The 21,574-nt window shown below is 39.4% G+C and overlaps 1 protein-coding gene across 5 annotated transcripts in view; it reads right to left on the minus strand.

The window, feature by feature from the left end:
* PDZD2 (PDZ domain containing 2) overlaps positions 1-21,574 on the minus strand; it is a 1,178,280-nt gene that overhangs the window by 89,252 nt on the left and 1,067,454 nt on the right. For all 5 annotated transcript variants that reach the window (XM_085630570.1, XM_085630578.1, XM_085630563.1 and 2 more), the window contains 2 exons: positions 17,921-21,425; positions 12,649-12,766 (listed from right to left, as the gene is read on the minus strand). In XM_085630570.1, the coding sequence (XP_085486696.1) occupies positions 12,649-12,766; positions 17,921-21,425 (3,623 nt within the window). The remainder of the gene's footprint in view (positions 1-12,648; positions 12,767-17,920; positions 21,426-21,574) is intronic.

Below are 21,574 nucleotides of genomic sequence, written 5' to 3' on the forward strand. Positions count from 1 at the left end.
GAAGTTCTTGTTTATCATTACATTGGAGAACCAAATGTGCTACTTGTATGTTACTGTGTAACCACAGCTGGAGACCTAGGCATTGCTGGTATGAGCATGCAAACACCATCCAACAGTGAGAAGATAGGAGAAACAGTCATTTCATTTCATATTTAGTGTACAATCTCACTACATAAACAACACAGGACAACAGGCACTTTTTTTTCGTTAAAATAATAACTCCACTGCCAAAACAACAACAAAATAAGTAAAAAGCATAATAATTTACAAGGCCAATAGATCTAACTTTCCCAAATGTGAGACCTATTGCATTGCAAATTCTTGCTCAATTTTGATACCTACATTTGATTTCTGTAAAACGACTCTTTTTGTAAGGTAACCCTAATTTTTGGGGACTGGTGCTGACGTTTTTTGACTGGTAACTAGGCCCCAGTGCACGTGCTCTGTAAAGCATGTCAAAATTGTCTACACTCCTCATTGGCATATTTTACTCATCTATAGGTCAGTAGTATATGGTACAAAAGTGTAACCAGGGCCTGTAAGTTAAATGTCACTAATAGACTGCAAAAGACACACAATTGATGGACGGAATGCCCCCAGTCAAGAGATCATGGTAAAATCCATCATTCTTTTGCTCACCATGCCACCCCAGGTTAGACCTGGCCATTTGCAAATCAGTCTTGGCGCTGTTGGGCGCAGGGGCAAGACTGATTTGGATATGGCTGGGTCCAAACTCGAATAGCATGGTGAGCAAAAAAACGATGGATTTAGGCCCAGATCTCTGTACTGGGGTGAATGTATGACATTGTTCTGCATTCTGTCCATCAATTGTTCTTTTTGCACTAATAGACTGCAGCACATATTGTGCCAAACGTGAAGCATGTCTCCAGGCTTGTCTCTGCAAACTTGACGTGCAGTTTTAAAATTGTCAATTTGACTTTGCAAAATAAACGTGTGACATGGTATTTAAAAGGCAGTCATATCACATCACATTGAAAGAAAGGGAGGATTTAGACACCGCATCATAAATCATAACGAGTGTGGTGATTCTATTGACAGAAAAGGTAATTCTTATTCCTAACTCCTTGTCCCCAGGTTACTCTCCTCTGACTCTGACAGACCTTTCGCGAACAACAGGACAAGAAACACAAGGAACTACAGACAGGGACCACAAGCCCAGGATCCCCACAACCTAGGACGCATGGGAACCAACAATGGGGGTGGCCTCAACCTTGTGGATTCATGCCTTGTACCCCTCCACAGGGATAACCAAGGCAACACCCCTACTCTCTTTTTTAGATAGAGGCCAAGGAAGATGAAGAAAATATTGCAGGATCTCATGGAATTGAACAGAGGCAGAACAGGGCGGGGAAAAAACTAAAGGGCCCCAACCAGGGACGTACAAATAATGATACGATCAAATGATGATATCATCAACCTCAGTGAAAAAGTCTTAACTGAAACTGAAGGAGGACTGATCCACAAAGATTTGGGATTTGTTCCTACCCCGAATGATGACCCTTTTAAAATATGAGATGAATGACGTACGAGAATAAGGCTGAAAGTTTTCTTTGAAAACAAGGAAATTACAGAAGAAGATGAGAGAGAAATAAACACAGGTCTACACAACGGATCCACTTTCTTGTCACCCTTACACTAGTTACCTCCTGAGGTAGCCACTTTAGAGCAAGCAGTAAATCGGGGTGTGGACAATCTAAAAAAAAAACAGACCACACATATTTGAAAGATAACAAAAAAGAGAGAGATGCTATGACGGAACTGGAGAAAGATCAGTCTGTAATAAATAAACCAGCAGGCAAGGGCGGGGCTCTGGTCATATTACCCAGACAATTCTACCACAATGAATATCTCAGGCTAAGGAACAATCAAAGGTGCTACAAACGACTAAGGCAGGACCCTACTAAAGACATGATAGAAAAGATCACATTTCTAGCAGTAGCAAAAAAGGAAAAGGGGTGGATCATGACAAAGGAAGAAAGAAAGATCCATGACCACCCTATTTTTACATACGTCTCAAGATCCACAAAATAAACATCCTCTCCAAGACTGTCCTATTGTTCCAGGGCTAGGGTTCTCATTAGAGCCACTATCACATTTTGTGATGTCCTCCTATGCCTTCTAATAAGAGAAATTACCTCACACTTAAAAGACAGAAAAGATGTCCTGAATCTACTAAAAGAGAAGGAATTTGATAGAGTCACTACATACGAACATCCCTCATAAGCCTACCCTTTAGGTAGTTGAGAATCTACTAAGGACATAATGTTGGGAATACATGACACTCCCACAGTTCATATTAGAATGCTTACATTTGGTACTAATGCAAAAGAAATCCAAAAGGGACAGGTCTTCCAACAGGTACATGGAACTTTCAGGGATAGCACATATGCACTGAGCCTGGCATGTCTCTATGTGCATAATTTTGAATCAGAGTTCATCTTTCATGATTCCAACCCCTACAAGCGATGATCATTATGCGTGTAGAGAAAGGAACATGAGATATCTATTGAGGAATATTTAAGCTTTTTTCTTTCACCTTTTTAAGAAATAGTTTGGGCTATACCAGGGACGTACCCAATAGTTATCTAAATTATCAGGAGAATCATCTTGGTATTATAAAAAAATATATCCCTCTACACACCAGGATAAGGATAAACAACTTTAAACTAATCTACCCCTCTGTTGGTGATAAAACTGAGATTTAATCTTTCGAACGAACTGCCAGGCAACCTTGAAACTATGCTGGCATGCTTAATGTATAGATTTCCCCATTGGTGATAACACTGAGGGCAAGCACGATAAATGGACTTGGGAACTACCTCTCTTTCCTATGACTACCTGCGACTCACGTGATGGAAACTAGACTAATCAAGCACTAGCTGAGCCCTCGGACTTGGGAACTACCTTTCCCATGACTACCATGACCCACACGAAATACACTTAGACCAATCATTCTACTGCAGGGCCTTCAGCGAATGGGGGCATGCACATTCAAATAAACAAAAAAGGAAATGTACTGTAATGTGTCACAAATTAATACCTATGATATGCTTTTGAAAAAAACAGTGATTTATGATCCAGCATGTCAATGGAGAGAGAACATCAAACTGTGGCGTCACTACACCGATAATGTGCTTCTTATATGGAAAGGCGACGAACCATCTGTGACCCTTTTCCTTGGCTTGTTGAACCACAGAAACCCCTTACTCCATTTTATATCGACCGTCACGGAGACAGGTTTACCTTTCCTGGACCTAATGATTGAACCTAAGGGGGTGAAACTTCATACAAGAATTTATCATAAACCCACGGATAAGAATGCCCTACTCTCCTTTGAGACTTTCCACCCCAAATTTAACCGGGAGAATTTGCCAGTAGACCAATTTTTCCATCTGAGACGGAATGCACAGAGAAATCCAGTTTTAAAGAGGAAGCGACCCTTCTCTCCAGAAAATCATCTCATAGGGGTTATCCGGAACGTACCATCAAGAAAGCCAGGAAAAGAGCCACAAATGCCAACAGGGAAAATCTTTTGGAGATATACCAGGCCTAGCATTGACAAACCAGTGCGTGTCACTACATTTAATACGGCATTGCACCAAATCAGAAGATACTGAAACACTGGAGAATACTCAACTCCAACGGATTGAACATTGATAAACCCTTATTTTCCTACAAACGGAGCGCCAACCTAAAAGATATGTTAGTGCATGCCAGACCAGGCCTCTCACTAACAATACAAAATCTATTGATGTGGGACTTACCTACCCCTGGGAGCAGAGGTCACAGACAAATTGTAACTCGGAAGGTGTTATTTACCTCATTACGTGCCCGTGTCGCATGGGGTATGTTGGCATGACTAACCGCAAAGTGAAGACACGCATCATGGGACACCGCAGCATTATAAGGTGTATGAGGGGCAACACTAAACTGACTGCACACTTTTTGGAGAAGCGATCACACTACTGAATAGTTAACATTGACTATAATAAAGAAACCCAGGTTCAACACCTCTACAGGGGACAAAATCAGAGCCCTTCGTCTGAGGGAACAAAAATGAGTGTACCGCCTGCAGAGTCACGAAGTGGGACTCAATGACGACATCCCATGACACGCCTTGAATCGTTAAATATATCACCTATGATCAAAGAAACAGTAGTAGACTGGGCTTTTATCAATCTGTCACAGCACTCTGTCCCTCTCTATAAGGATCCATCAATATAGTGTGTTTGAAGGGGTATGTGCGACATGTTAAACACAGTGAATCAGTATACCTGATACTTTACATTGATTGTCACATGCACTCTGCTCCTCTTCTAAGGGATTATTTTATATTATGGTGCAATAAGGGGTTTGTGTAATGTGTTTTACAGTGACACATCCACTTGTCTCTGCCTTCCCCCCTCTTCTGTGAATGACTTCCATTGGTCATCATAACACACACATCGTATTGCGATCACCCCCTCGCTCTAATGGGTGTCGAGCCATTTTTTTGTCTAGTGGACAAGATATGCTGCACATTTAAGGATATTATTACCAAATATGTATCCCATATGTATCCCAGAGGTATGTCGGATTAATAACCATTCCCCATAGAAATTGCGGAACTTGCACGCCCCTATAGAAAGTATCACTGACTCACTTATTAATATTACCGATGTTTGGGGTGGCAATGAGTGTCCTGCCAGCGGGTCATCCTACTTAAGTGGACATACAGATCTATCTCAAATGGACTCTGGGGCCAGGCTACACTTTGACGGTGACCGGCATCATAATATCGGGGCGTCTTGAACATGTCACGTCACTGCAGCAAATGACGCGGGATGACACGCCTTCTTTGACATCAATCACGTCATCGACGCAGGTCATCTGATCGTAACGGATTGCTTCCGAAACACTGGGATAAAAACACCTTACGCGAGCATCGTCAGCGGAGCACCAGCCTTGAAGTAGTAAGGAGTAGGGGGATAATCGGAGGGGGCATGTAGCAGCCCACACTTTTTAATGCACGGGCCGCCTTACTGGGGGACCGTAGTTTAACTGATGCAGCATAGCACACCAATGTGTGGTGGGGGAAGTGTGGGCACAGTTGAGTGGCATTTGGCACAGCACAGCAGACCAGTATATAATGATATGTCTGCTAAACTGTGTTTTTTCATCTTACACCGGGTAACGGTAGGTTTAGCCAAACACATCGTTAAGCTTCATACGGCTGACCAAAGCCCATAAGCACAAAACTATCTGATACAACTAGCTACCAATAACATCATAGCGACTTTGAACACCTCCAGCCAATTTTCCACATTAGCTCAGGGCATACTCAAAAATAAATGGTTGAGCGCTGTGGCCGCTTGTTTAAAATATTTACAGAATGATCTCTCATGTGATTTTATGTTTTTATCTCTTCCTCACAAAGAGTGTGACTATAGGGGGTCTCCCCTTGCCCGCCGCCAGTTCTAATCCAAAATAGGGGTAAACTCGGTGAGTAGATACACAGTGGACCCCCGCTGGGTAGCGGAGTTGATTGTTTGAACGATACCCTGATGTTTGCACATGCTGGAGATAATTTTTAATTGTTGATATAACCATCTACCTTTCAGGTATCTTTTTACCTCCTCTTTTGGCACACACGATAATAGGAGGGACATGCACCATAGTTCTTCCGCATGGTATGAATGACACCCCGGGATGTACTGATGTATATACGATATTTTCAACATAAAGTTGTTTATACTTGGAAGAGAATACTACTCCTAACTGGGTGTTTCCTTCTCTTCCTTCCCTCAATCTACCGATATCCTCTGTTTTTTCTTTCTAGTATTACTACAACTTGCTAGAGGAAATTCCTCAACACAGAAGGAACTAGTTTTAAGGTACCCTTTTATCTCAATTGGAGGAGAGAGCACGAGCACAGTCCTGAGGAAGGCCGGTGTGACCCTACACATGGAGCATACACTAACGGCCGAAACATGTTGACCACCTGGCAGTAAAGGAGGGGTGCTAGGAGCACATAGTATCTCCCAATCACATCCACCCTTTACATTTTTAATCCTGGCCGGAAGGTCCAGGAATAAAGTCTTAGGCGCAGCGACACTTCCGAGCTAGTTTTAACTCGCACTACACTGCACTTTCACTACCGTTGTTCCCAGCCACTGTAAAATTACTTTGTTACTTTTTGTGTTGTATTGTCTTCCCCCTCCCTATTGCTCCACCCCATGTGTGGCTACGCCAGGGTGTTTTGTAAGCAGCCCTATGATGAAGCATGTCACACATTTGTGTTAGTGAGGGCAGTATTAGCACATACAGCATGTGTCATCACACAATATAAATATATTTTATCACTCCCTACACCTTTTAGTGTACTAAGTATTGACAGGGTGTTCGTGGTAGGTGAGTCGTACCCTCGCCCCTTCTTTTGTGTGCACTAATGTTTTTATCGTACACACAATCATCACAAAAATATATTACACTGGCATAGACAAATATGTACATCACTTTAACCTTTTCAATGCCCATGACGAGATAGTCTCGTCATGGAGCACGGTTGCACTGTGCCCATGACGAGAATATCTCGTCATGGACCCCGCCCGCTAATGAAAGGCCCGGCACAGGAGGGGGAAAGGGCGGGGCACTGAAGGGGTTAAGAAAGGCTTTTTCATAGCCAAATTTATGCTCCAACAGCCTAACGAATTTGGGCACAGTGTTCAATAAAGATTGAGGTGTCACAAGTGGTAAATGTTACAGAACAATCATCATCAGCTCGGAGTAGCTTCTTTTAGGTTACCTCATTGTGTCTCATGCTATGCATCTTATCAATTTGATAAATCCCTATGCACTTAAATGCAATCATACAACAAGCACTGCCAAAAACCAGTAGGTCTGGGTTAATGTGCTAACCTATGCAAAATAAGCATATTAAAGTCAGCACAAGTGGATAGAAAAGGCTATAGCTGTAAAGTGGTCACTCAAGCACTTCAATGAAAGCATTTGAGTGGAGGTGGAAGGACATACTGAAATACCCAACAGCATTAGGTGAAAGATAAATACTCCACTAGCTAAGCTAAGAAAGTATTGACAGAGACTCAAACAAATGGCTGAAAAAGAGTGTTAAAATAAAGCAAATGGTTGAAAGGGGCTAACCCAAATCCCACACTATTTATAATGTAAGCAACAGGTTTCTTTGGCAGCTCCACTGCTAAAACCCAGACCTAAAAATGTGCATCCGTTTCTACAATCAAAATAATGCCGAGACATTTCTTAATGGATCTTCCGTCTCTGCTTACAGTGTGGGTAATAGATATATTTCATTTGGACAATCATACCATTTCTGATTTAATCTCCTACATGGGAAGCAGGAGGATGGACATAAGTTTCTGACCGAAGCTGAAGTAACAAAGGATTGTATAAAGCAACACCATATAACTTGTTAGATGTTGAAAAAATAGCCCATTCATAAAAAAACAATGGTCATTTAAATATCTTGTGAAACAGAGAACAGACTTCAGGCCCGATTACGACTTTTGGGGTTGCGGGTGGCCTGCCACCGCTGCACACCCACACCGCTAAGAGTCGCTACAGCCTGCCTGCTAGATTACACATTTTTGTAGTGTGGTGGGCGGGCAGTGTGGCAGTTACCCCTGTGGTGCCCTTTCAAAGGCGGCGGTGCCATATAGGAACCTGGGTGCACTTCACACAGGGGGTCCTCCCTTCATGCGGTCCCAGGCTACGCGTGCACAGGTGGCACTGTAGGGCCTCTTTTATTTCGGCACTGGCAGCCTTTTCATGGAGAAAAGAACTCTATGAAACTTCTGGCAGTCCTGAAACTTGTAATATGCATGGTGTGGCCGCAGCCGCACCACCTGCATATTACATACCCCCTGACCGCGGCGCCACCACTAGGGAACGGCGGTTCCCTGACAGAGCCAGTGGTCCAATAACGTTACAACGGCCCAAGTCGTAATTGGGCAGTTGACCATCGGTGCGGCGGTTCTGAATCACCACCACTGCGCCACTACAGGTCTGGTGGTCCTTTGACCATCAGACTCGTGATTTGGCACTTTATGTAGTTCATAAAAACAAAAAGACATATATTTATCCAACCACAATTGTGCCGTTGTAAATAAGTTTGTGAAACCTATGCAAAGAGAGACAAATGTGAAAACTGGTGGAAAAGTAGTAGTCCCCTAAAGGCATAGAATGAACTTTATGTTAGGTTCTTACAATGTTATGCAGTAGTTAGAGGACAGATGCACTTTTTTAATCGATTGCTATTACCTCAGAGTTTCCACACTTTTTATTTTAGCTTATCTATGTAGGTTTAACATGGAGTGTGATTTTCAACCTTTATTTATTGTAAGGTGTTATTTAACAAAAAAATTAAAGGCTGTCTCTATCTCAAAATTTCTCTTGTATCAGAAGGAATCGGGTATAATATTATGTAAAGTAGAGTATATAAAGGATACAACTACAGTATTATGATACTGTACTCCTAACTATACATAACAAGCATTGGCATAGCCAATTGGTCTCGCCTTTCGGACCTTATAAGTGTTTAGCCTTTAAGCACGTTATCCTGGGTGCTGTGCCGCCAGGGATTGAAGAGCTATACAATTACTACACACTGGGTCATGCAATCTGTTTTAGGAATACATGCTTGCCTCAGGAAACATTTATTCCAAGGCTTTTTAATGCATAGACAAAAAGTCAAGTGCCTCAATGTCAACAGTAATTCAACATTCTGTGTGCGACACATCACTAGAGTATTGAACAGCCTATGAAACCAGCCCCATGGGTATAGGAGCACTGGACACAGCAACAACAACAAAATTCTCCCATTTGTCAGGTAGAGGGAAAATAATGAATAGTGAATGTGCTTTGAAATTAGAGCTCTGACAGGAGGAGGGCGACGGAAAGAGGCAGCGGGGAGAGTATGCAGCCACATGGGAGATGTGAGGGATGAATGCTGCTCTCATTTATCAGGTAGAGGGGAAATTATAAATGAACAGAGGCAGCATCGGCATCACTAAATCTCAGCACACCTAAAAACCAAAAAATGTACCTGACCTTGTGTAATGTAACTGCCACTTTTGTAAAGCGATTCAATATCTTCGGGTCAGTCAAGTTTGTGCTATATAAAAATGCTCCCAAAAATTAATCTGACATTGTGTAATGTTACTAGTCACAATGTAAAGCACTCCAACACCTTCGCGTTGCTCGAGTTCACATTATTTAAACAAGCGTTATAGAAAATGAGACTGGAGTTGCCCAAATCATGCCCTCAAGGTTGGGCTGCTGAAGGTCCAGTGACAGATGGGCGCTAAAGCAACAAGCAGCAAAGCAAGAGGGGTTTGGGGGAAGTCCTCAAACTTTGAATTTAGAGAAAATTAAAGAAGCACCCTAGAAAACAGCGTCTTAAATTTCATCTCAGTATTTGAACGGGATGGGGAGATTAACTGAGGGGCATCAAAGCTGAACCACTAAAGACGGGCAAACAGTGACACGAGCAGGAATCAAAGGAAACAATAGTCCCCAAAATGAACACACAAACGCTGAAGTGTAATGTTTACAGTAGTTGGGCAGTGTTGTGTGGGAGGAAACCAAACACAAAAGGGAGGGACAAAGATGAAGGATTAACCACTAGCATAAAAAGGCAATGGGCTATAATCCCACAGAGCGAATACAGCATGTCTCAAAGAAACAGCGAAGGTGCTGCTAAGGCTCGCCCTAAAAAAAGAGGGTATGACACATCAACACAGTCTTTGGCCTTTTTTTCCCCATGGTTCACCTCAAGATTTTACAAATCCTTTACAACATACCATCGTTATAACTCAGTCCAATTAACATTTACTTTTTGTATTTCTATAAACAAAGTCAAATACCACGCAAATCCATACAACATAAATGCATTTACATTTGAACTTTAACAACAAGATTAAAGAATAATACATTCCTATGTGCTTAATATTCCAAGATCAAAAGCTATGGAACCGAAAAATTCAAAATTCTATTTTGAATGAAGTAATAACCAATAAACATCCAAATTCACAAGCATTCTTTGAATTATTAAGCTGGATTTTCCCTGTTAGACCTCTCAACCTTAGGATAGTCTTCCCACCAACTTTTTGCCGCTCCTCCTTCATTTTGCTGAGATTACTTTTGCTGGCCTTAGGACTCTGTGCACTTTACTACACCTAACCAGTGCTAAAGTGCTTGTGCTCACTCCCCTAAAACATGGTTAAATTGGCTTATACACAATTGGCATATTCAATTTACCCTTAAATCCTTTGTAGAGTGTGGTATATCATATACCCAGGGGCTGTAAATTAAATGCTACAGGGCCCCTTGCACTTACTGTGCCACCCACTTAAGTACCACTTTAAAACTTGTCCCAGGTCTGCCATTGTAACCTAAATGCAGTGTTAAACTGCCATGTAGACTTGGCATTTAAACCCCCTTGGCAAGGCTTAAACTCACCTTTTATTACATATAAGTCACACCTAAGGTAGGACCAAGGTAGCCCATATGGCAGGGTGCAATGTAATTGAAAGGTTGAACATGTACCTATAGGTTTCACATGTCCTGGTAGTGAAAACTCCTAAATTTGTTTCAATACTGGAAGGCCTATCCTCTAATAAGATAACATTGGGGATTCCTTATTACATTTAATAAGCTGTAATTTTCAAATGAGTGCAGGTTGCTATATCCTTTTTGGTGCCTATGAAATTGTAATGATAAACCCTCTTTAATGGTCAGATTTTATAATAAAATTTTTGAAAATGCGACTTTTAGAAAGTGGCAAACAACTGATGAATAAAATGCTGACGAATGTCATATATTCACCCCAATACAGTGATCTGGGTATAAATCCATAGTTTGTTTACTCCCCATGTCATATACAAATCAGTCTTGACCCTGCTCCCCATGGGAACAGTTCGGCCTGAACTGCCAGGCCAGGTCCTTCCTGGACCGGAACAAAGCACCCTGGGGCTGTTTCGGGATATCACCCCTCATTAGCCAGGCTAGCTTGACTCCAGTGGCATGGAGAGCACGGGACCCAAGTCTGGGCATACCCGTCTCACTCGGGTGACAAATTCAAAAAGAACAATTGATGCACAGAATGCTGAACAATGTCGAGAATTCACCCCAGTACAGAGATCTGGGCCTAAATCCATCATTTGTTGCTTTTAGAAAGTTGTCATTTTCCTTCCCTTTGTACCCACAGCCTGTCTTGGGTCACATTGCAGGGTGTAACTGGCTGACTTTGCAGACTCCTCCAAGATAGGCACACAATGGGGGGATTAGGATGGGCCAGCTGCTGGAAGAATGGAGGGGTGGAGCTGCCCCAACCCCACTTTTAATTGAATATGGTTTGCTCTGCCTTCACACAAAAGGACCTAACAACCCAACATTGGCACTGCAACTAGCTTGGAGCCAGGGCAGGGGAGTCCGGAAATTCCATGCACTTCAAAACTACTGTCTAGAAGCTTCTACCACCTTCCAGAACAAGGACACCAAGGTATAGAGGTAGGACTTCAGACACCAACTCTTCAGTACACTTCTGGACCTGTGGATACTCTGCCAGGAAGAAGGACTGCTTAACTTTACCGTCCCAGAATTTTTTTTTCAGAAATTCTTCTAAGTCCGAAGGTAAACGCTAATTGGCCCAATCCACTTCTTTTATTTGAACCGCACTCCATCGCAATCAGCCATATTTTTTTACTTTCACACTGTCTCACGCAACTAAATGTCCGCGTTTGGAGCTTTTTGGTGCTACTTTTCATTAAAAACTATTAAAAAAATCATAACTCCAGTTCTACTGATAGGATGTTTGTCATTTTGGTTTCAAAAAATTTATTAACATTTACTCTATTTTCCTAAATTAGTTTGGAAGTTTTCTTGTGTTTTCACTTTATTACTGATTATGGTCTGCATAAAATACTTTACACATTGCCTCTAAATTAAAACTGACTGCGTTTTGTGCCAAGCTAGGTTAATTTAGTGATTTTTTACCCAGCAAGAGATTGTGGCTGTTGCTTGACCAGGGCTCCCACCCTAGTCAACCAACAACCCAATTTTTCACAGTTTCAATCAATAAACCAATAAATAAATAAATACCAAAAAACTTGCATACACATAGAATACTTAAATGGGCATTTGGTGCTACAAACAGATAAATAGATTTCCAAAGGGCCAACTTTATGACATTATTAAACTCGAAGTGGCCTAGATCATAAACTGTACCTTCCATTCTCTCCTGTTTGCAACAACAGATAGCAGTATGGAGGAAAATTAATAGCATGGAGGGACAAACACCTATAATCCCCACAAAACTATCTATTAAAATAGGGCTACAATCAAACAAGAAAGACTCCTCCTTCACCATTAACTATTTGACTAATTGCAGATACAGTCACACTGAACCAGATAAAAGATACAGGGTTTTTGGTGTGATTATTAATAATAAAAACAAAGAAGAGAAAACCAATACAGATTACTGAAGACTTTGTGAAACTTTTACTAAATATAATGTCAAAATAGTGCTCATTTCACTTAAATAAGTCTACTGATATCACAGTGCAGCACAGGATGTGTGTAACAGAGAACTCCTGTATTAATCACATTACTTACCTCTGCTTGTGCTTTTGTTTCTTGAAGCAGAGCTATGATGTCAGTTTTTGATTTCACAGATGTCAAGACCGTTTGCAACTTATGTTGAGCTAGTGTTGAGATCATCAACTGATCCAAGCTAAAAACAAAATGTACAACAAAGGTCAATTATAGAATATTTGTGACCAAAGAAAAGAAGATTGGTGTGCAAAGCACCTCTTTTTAGAAGATTCATCGCAATTGGCCAGACCAATAGACATTAAAAGATCATCTCATAATGATCATTAAATAACTGGCTGGTTCAAGTTCTGTATTGATACATGGTTGTTTTACAGTATGTTCTAGGTGGATGACGAGAACATATTTGTCTGTTAAATAATATGGGATACACTTCACCAAATAGAATTTACCACTGAGAGGACTTTTTTCACTGTTCAGTTAAATAGTAAAGTTAAATATTGATTCATATTTACACAGAAATCATATAGCTTGGCTTGAGTAAATTTGAATGTATTACATTCTGAGATCTATAATTCCACACTGATTGACAAAGGCCTCAGACATACAGCATGGAAAGTAACAAAATATTCCTAGTGCTTGACATTTACTTGATGTTCTGACTACAAATTTTATCACATCTCATGATCAAGAGACATGTCTCAAATGTTTCTAATTTCCAAACCTTGAGTACACTCAGGAAATCAGAGAAATATAGAGCTTTATTTTTCCTTGGAAATAGTTTCCTTATAGTAGCTTTTATTCTCCATTGTCTGATGTGAAAACTGCTGGTTTGTCTGTACTTTCCCACACGTAATACTTCCCTGATGCATTTGATTGTCCAGGCATGGGTTTCTGAAGGGTAGGGAGTATATGAAGGCTGTACCTTTGAGTACATATACTATATTAATAAAATAAGTAAATATCAAATGTTCTCAAGGTATATCTCTGTGAGAGTCTTGTCATTTACTGCAGAAATTTCATAGTTGTAACATCTCTCTCCAAGAATAGAATTCACAAAATCTTAATTCTGTAAATGGAGGTCTGGGAATTTTGCAGATGTGTTTTTACTCTCTGCAGGTCACATCTTCATGCAGAACAAGTTTGCTGAATTTGACCCCAAAAGTACACTGTACTATTATTGAACAGTATTATTTATCTTCATAACCACTGTAGCACTTTAACACATGAAGAGCATTACACCTACTTTGTTTAGTTAGTAACAGAGGGGGAATTTAGAATGGGAAAGTATGACAGTCGTACTAAATATGTACCACGCTGTACCACAAATAGCCCGAACACTTTGAAAGACAAGGTTCAGTTCCTTTATGGAAACTACTGATGAGGACTCAAAACTATTCCCATTTTTATTATTCATTTTATACTGTTATATATTTCTGACCTTGGCCAGTTATTTATACTGTTATATATTTCTGACCTTGGTCAGTTAAATAATGCTTTCATTTGACAAAAATATGTGGATGTCTTTTGGCAAAGATATATGAATAAACGTTTACATCACTGAACAGTTGGGCCACTATATGTGTAACCGTTGATGCCAACAAAGAAATGATTTCAACATTCTCATACTGTGAGTTCTAAGATGATTGTGGACACCAAAGAAGAGAAGTGCTGTTTAGATGCCCTTTGGCAGAGTATCTGTTATTGCAGGGAACGCATTTTTAGTATCATGTATTCTAACACATAATGTAGATTTAGCAAAGTATATAGAGAATCTATCGGTAAGAAGACTGTATTTTGTGTTACAAAGGAAACCATTTTAGATACAATTAAGGTATGCAGTGAGATGTAAAGACAAAGGTTTCTTAAATGAAACACTGAATAACCATGTAGGGTTCTGAACGGAATAAATGCATACAGCATGGGAGTAGTGTTGTTGTATAAACTGTTGTCAAAAGTGGAACAGTTCAAAACGCGTACTTTTAAAGCTAGGACATTATAACTTAATCGTTATACTATACGATACTGCAATGCCATCATTAACCGAACCGATACAACATAACATCATCTTTGCTGTAATTTGCAATGATGGGTGCATTATTAATTTGGCAATACAGTTTCAGCTTTGCATCTACAGATATAGGATTCTGATTTTTGTTTAAATTAAAAGGTTCTTCCTTTTGATGACATTAATTAAGAAAGATTAATAAGTAATGTTATTAATCCTTCTTAGGTGCTACCTTTTTCACACAAGATGTAAATTTGTTTGTACTTATGAGATGAATGTAAGATTGAAAATAAAAAATCTGATATCGATACCAAGGTCTTCAGTATGCCTTTTGGGTTATGTTTATTGTATTTATTTATGCTCTGAATAGGCTGATTCAGATTTGTTCAGTAACCAGTAAGCACAAATAAAGAATATAAAAAGATCATGGTTTATCCTTTGCTGTTTTTAAAGTCAAACATTTTGGTCTAAACGAGTATATATGGGACTACATGGATAAGCCTGGTCATTGTTAGCACACAACAGAATAAAAATGCACATGACCAGGGCATAGATTCATACATCTTGCATCTTGCATCTATTTTTAGCAGGTGTGATGTCCATGAATGTGCAAATGACAATGGGACAACTATGGAAGACAACTACCATAACCCCGTTACGTCACCAGCTGAATATGTACCAAAGGAGAAGTCTAAGAGGAAATATTCCCTAAAACAATCTCCCTCCACCAGTGTTCAAACCTGCAATCTCGGAGTCCAATTTGTTCTTAACCCTTGTCACTCATCCTTCCTTTCCAGTTTCATTTGTTCTTAACCGTTCATTATTTCACTTGGGGGTTTCTCTGGCATTCTTATTTACCTAAGGAAATGGTCCATTGCCTCCCCCTCCTCATACCATTCTAACCCCAATTTACTCACAGATAATCTAATGCCATACTAAAGCGACAAAACATCAATTCCCTACACATTATTTACACAGTATATTAGCTTTTTGCTCACTGCATACATCGTCTAATCCTGAAAAAAAGCTTGCATTAAAGTAAAATAAATATGATTTAATACAAATAGGATAATCAAGAATAGGATGGATGACAAATGTTGTCTCTTAACACTAGTAAAACTGAGCTGATGATGCCTAGATCAAAAAACGTTTCTGAAAAACTGGTGCCAGAATATAAATTCCTCTGGCTTGGATCTATCAAATCTCAAAGTCACAAAAAAAATAAGGTTATTAACATTTGCCTAAAATTTTCATGCTCAGCAAGTATATAATGGATAAAATAGTAGCAATTCCTATCTAAAATTATGGCATAAAATGTAACCTCTACTACAGGAAAGTAAGAAAGTGACACTTGCCAAAGCAATAACTGGAGCACACTGGTATTACTTCAATTCTATGTTTAATGGCACATTTAATAACATGGATGTGCAGTTTAGAAAATAATTTGGTAAGGGGTTCAGCCCTTTAAACTTTACAAAGGTGGGAGCCTCAAGAAATTCAACTGGTCAACAGGCTTCGCGCAATCATAGAATAGACACTATCATTAGAACTGCACTAAATGGACTTTTACAGGCAATTCATTGGGATCATGGTGTTAAGAACTTCTGCCTAATGCTTAATTAAGTGCCAAAAAAGACGTATTATCAAAATGTATAGAAGACTGTTAGTAAGCCTTGCAAGCTGAATGGCAAGGTGTGCTTTGATTGAAGCAACACCTATCTGAAGTGACTCAAAGATTTTTTATCTTCTTTCAGGGAGTATCACGTGGAACCCTGCCCATAACACAAATCTGACTGAGACACAAATATAGACGCCGGTATGATGAAATATAGAAACACTTTCTAAGCCTTATTAGTGTAAATACATTACTTTTCATACAATTTGTCACATTTTGTTTCTAAAGAGATGAAATAAACCAGGATCATGTTCCTGATGAAGGCCTCACTCAAAGCATAGCTCCAATATATAGATTGAAATTAGTCAAGTTTCATAATTCAGCTGTGCATGAAAATACTACGTTGGGTAGGACTCTGAAAATGCCTATACTTGAAGTTAACAATAAGAACCATAGCTTGCTCTGTGGAGAGAAGAAATGTTCTACTAAGGGATTAAATAAAATGAAGCATAAACTAGAGTTGTAGACTGGAATCCTATTGATTCAAACTCATGTATCTTTAGAAACTGCTGATTGCATGATTGATTCTGCCCTTATATTTAAAAAAATATATTTTTGGCACATTGGGAATAGCTAGGCACACTCAAGAAGATTTTAAAAACAGCTCAAAGACATCAAAACATTTGATGGCATCACTGTTTATAGACTAAATGTTGTCAGATTTTGCATATCCTAATTTTAAAAAATGCCAGATGAGTTAAACAGAGACCAGCTTCACTAGAATAAAGTCCATGTGGTGCACTTCTAATGAGTGAATGTTTCAAATCTATGGTTGACTGAAAGTCTTCTTTTTACATTTCAGGTAACAAAATAGTCAGGAATTAATGGTCATATCATTCACCAAAGTTCTAAAATAGGAATAGATCACCCGGACACATTTAAGGCCACAAAGTCTGAAAGTCTTTGAGATATTTCAGATCAAAATAAACACAGTGATACACAATAAAAGGACCATCATGGGCAAAAGCGTTTATGTAAGCTGAGATAAATGTCCAGAGAACATTTAGCAGTCCTTAGGCTCAAAGAGCACTACGAAAAGAGTTAGAACCCTGACAATTGAGCAAAATGTATTTCTAATCGCAAAAAACCTGGGAGAGCTTTATCATGCCTAATAAGCAAATATACTTTTATAACAGTAATGGTTTTATTATTATAATAGGAGATTTTTTTTTTAAGATAAGGTAAAAGAAAAGTGTGTATCCCATTAGATAAATACTGAAGTTATCCATTGATTCATAGTTGAAAGTCCCCTTTTTATAAACTTTTTAATAAGAAGTCCTTGAAATCTTGATCCCACTAAACCCATCTGAGCTCTCAATTCAAGTATACTATAGCTATGCTAAACTCCAATTTACATTTGTCCCTAACAGAAGGTTTCCAGAAAGAGGAAGAAGAAGAAATCCTATGGATGTATGGACAGATGATAACAAGATGCAACCGGCACCAAAGGTTCTGCGAGATAGGGTGATTGCAATTCATGTACCTCCTGTACTTTTTCAGTTCCTAAATATGTAAATGTATTCAAATTTAAAAAAAGAAATATTTTCATACCATAATATACATCAGCTCGATTTTCAATTCTCATTTCAAGAAACACAAACAACAATTTTGTTAAAAACATTTTTATCAATTCCAAAAAGGAGATCAATTACCTGATTGACCAACTTTTTCCAGACGATTTTCTCTCAAGGCAGTGGTCTTGTGGCAGGTCATCATCCGATGCCGAACCTGGTGTGCCACACCCATTAGCCAATAGGTTACTCAATTTTCCACTCTCTCTGCCACCTTTAGCATTGCCTGTCAGACTGGACCCATTCATGTGACAATAGCTCTGAGCGGGAAGTTCATCAGATCCTTTAGTACCACCGTCTAATTCTGTTTTGAAATGGCTGTCTGTGGCCTCGCTGGAGAAGTCTTCGTTGCACAATTTGTCAAGGTCAGGCATACTGAGCGCTCTTAGCTCCCTCAATTTGGAACGTGATAATGAGGATTGCCTGCTCGGTCCTCCTGAAGACCGGTTTCTTCTAACAGGGGGAGTTTGGAGTGATATGACCTGATCTTGGTCAGGTACACATTTCTCAACTGTAGTGGTATTTGAGTTACAGTCCATTGAATCTGCTTCAAAATGTGTTAAGGCACCACTTGATGGAGATTTCTTTAGTTGTGGCGATAAGGGCACTTCATTCTGGCCGTCACTACAGGAACTCAAACTCCGTCTTAAAGACCGAGAGACATCTCCAATGTTTGTTGTTCCCGAGGATATGTACCCCGAAGATCTCCTACAAAGAGGGGGTTTGGAAGTGAGAGCTGTGGAGTGAAGATCAATAGCTTTAATAAGAGGTTTCTCAAAAGTTGCAAGATTCTCAAAAGATTTAATTCGTTGCTTTACAGAAAAAGAGGGGTTGGGATCATGAGGCCAGTAAAGTTCATAATAGTAGTTTCTTTTAGCGTGCCTTGTTTTTGCTTTGCTAGGACTTCTCTTTACATTTACCGATGTTGATTCTTTATGATCTAGTTTTGGGATTGCCTGGGAATATTCAATGTGTTGCTGCTGATCTTGAACATTGTCAGATGGTCTTATATCTACCTTACCCTTCTGCAATATCACTGATTGGGAAGTAAAATCACAATTATATTTTTGAACTTCTATACTGTCTGGAATAGAGTGAACCAGGTTTGAGTGAATTTGCACACTGCCATCCTTGTTTAAATTAGGTAACACGTGTGTTGGCATTGAGTGTGTTCTTGTCACTGGTCTTGATGTATTATATGTATTAACAGATGAGCCTATGTTGACAAGTTCCATTGAATCTTCTTTTTGCTCAGTGGTCTCTATTTTAGACCTGTCATTAGCTTGCTTTGGTTCAGGGAAAGAGACATTAGATAAAGGTGCCAAAGACGACGATAGCTTCACCTCTATAAAGGTGCGCCGAATATCTTGACCTTCAGATTGTTCTTCACAAACACCTGGAAAATTTAATGACGAAGAACAGTTTTGGGAAGCAGGTATTTGTAGAGGAACTGGTTTGTCAGTGTGCTCAACAGTTGACTGTGAATTGCAAACATAAGACCTACTCTCTTTATGGATTTCATTTGTTTTGTTAATGGACTCAAGTTCTGGTATGTAATTATGAAGCAATGTTGTCTTATGGAGTGGTGTCATGCTGCTTTTGCTGTCCTCTAAATTCTGTTTGAGGGATTTTTCTGGAACATTAAACTGAGGGCTTGAATTGTCGCCTTCCTTTAAATGTTTTGCCGTTTCACCATTCATAATGAAGTGCCCAGACCGATTCTCATTTTGATCAGCTGACATACAGGAAGGTTCTACTTTGGACAAAACTTTCTGGAGTTGGTTGTTTTGTTCAGATTTAACATTGTTAGATGCATTTGAATTATTTCTGTCAATCTCTTTGCTCTTTGCTAAACTATGAGTCATTGAGACCCTTTTTGTCAACAGCTTGGGAGATGGCTGTGGGGAAGCAACTGTCTTTTTGTAGTCACTCCTGTCGTTTCTTTCAGTACTGGAGACTTCAATATTAGCTTTACATTTGCTTTTGATGGTTAATCCCTTTAACTTTGGACCTGTTCGTAATTTGTGTGTGCTGTCCATAAGTGATTCAATGGTACTTCTAGAAGAAATTCCCTTGTTTGACAACTTTTGCTGAACAGGAATCATCTGTGGCACTGTACTCTCTTTGCTTTTATTGGGACTAGAACTGTGGACTTTGCACAGATCTGTGGATGCTTGAATTTTGTTTTGTTCAATTTGAGTAGTCCTATTCAAACTATCAGCTTTAGTTAGGAGTGGACACTTCGGCATGCTTATAGGAATTTTTAACGAGTTAACATTTTTATTATCTGCTTCACTCTTAGAATTCATGCAGCCCATTTCTTTTGCTGATGCATCTTCTCTTTGATTTTCTTCTAAGTGGTCTGCAGAGAAGGCATGTATAGGTTGGCTGGTAAAATGCCCAATATTTTTAGAAGACTCACAAACGCCCATTGAATTAGCATTTTCTGAAATGTTGGCTCCCTCCTTCACATTTAAGTCACTGTTGTTATCTAAGCTGCTTGATGGAGAAGAGACATTGTCAGTGATTCGTTGGTTTCCGTGGTCATAATTACTGGAAAGATGAGAAGCAGAAACTTGTGAATTTTGTAAACATATTGTACCAGCCACTTCTGTACAACATTCCAAGTTTGTTGATGGAATAGAGGATTTTTCAAGTGCATCCGTAAATTCACATTGATTTGTTTCTGAAGGGCAAACATAGTTTTCAATGGCAATATCACTTGGCTTACTAGGAAACAAAAGAGTCTCGGGAAGTGAGTGTTCAGATGACTGGGCCAGCATGACTGGTGAGTAAAAAAGACTGCTGTTCAAGGAGCAAATCTCAATCTGCTCTTCTTCTGAGTCGGTAGCATGATGTGTCTCTGAGAAATGTGAACTGGTCTCAATGGATGACAATGGAAAATCACTTGTGGAATCAGTGGGAGCTTCAATTAACGATTCAGTGTCTGAGAAGGAATCTTCTGCAGCTTCATACATGGATTTTGAAAATGCATCACTGCAATTGTCTAAATAATTTGATGAGGGGGAATCAGTTTCTGTCAAATTGCCAAAATTCCTTGAATAGTTACTGAGATTGTTTTTATTTACAGTGAAAACTCTGGTAGTATTAAGGGAATCCAAGACAGAAAATCCAAACATTTCTTCCATTTTGGCAGGAGAAGCATTTGCACATTCCCTTGGGTGTTCAAGTAGTTCATGTGCTACTGCTGTATCAACCCCGGAACAGCAGGAATCCATTTCCTGAATCATTACAAAAGCATTGTCTTTAGTAACCTTCTCTCCAGGTTGTGTGGCCAAAGTCTGTAAACACTGAATATTCTCAGAATATATTAGTTCACCATCAAACTCATCAATATTTGTAACTGGACTCTCACGACAATCCTTCAAAGGACTTTGTAGTGCATCTTTTGGCTCCACTGCTGATAACAACAAAGGTTCAGACAACAATGTTCTGTCAGAAAGGCATTTAGATGGGTCATTTTGAAAATGTTCCTCATATTTTTCAGGACTGGTTTCTACTGTTGGATCGTCTTTGCTTAAGTCACTCCCTGAAGACATGATGATATTGGATAGTTGATTCACAGCTGTAAAACAAAAGTGAAAATACAGTAAATATAATGTTTTCCAAAATATCAATCGTACCAATGTAGGTCTTTATATATGTGTATTCCTAGCACACATTATTGGTATTATAGAATTTTTTTGAGCTAAATAAAAGTATGGTATGTACTGC

This window comes from Triturus cristatus, chromosome 2_1 (genome assembly GCF_964204655.1).
Source record: "Triturus cristatus chromosome 2_1, aTriCri1.1, whole genome shotgun sequence".
Taxonomy (NCBI): domain Eukaryota; kingdom Metazoa; phylum Chordata; class Amphibia; order Caudata; family Salamandridae; genus Triturus; species Triturus cristatus.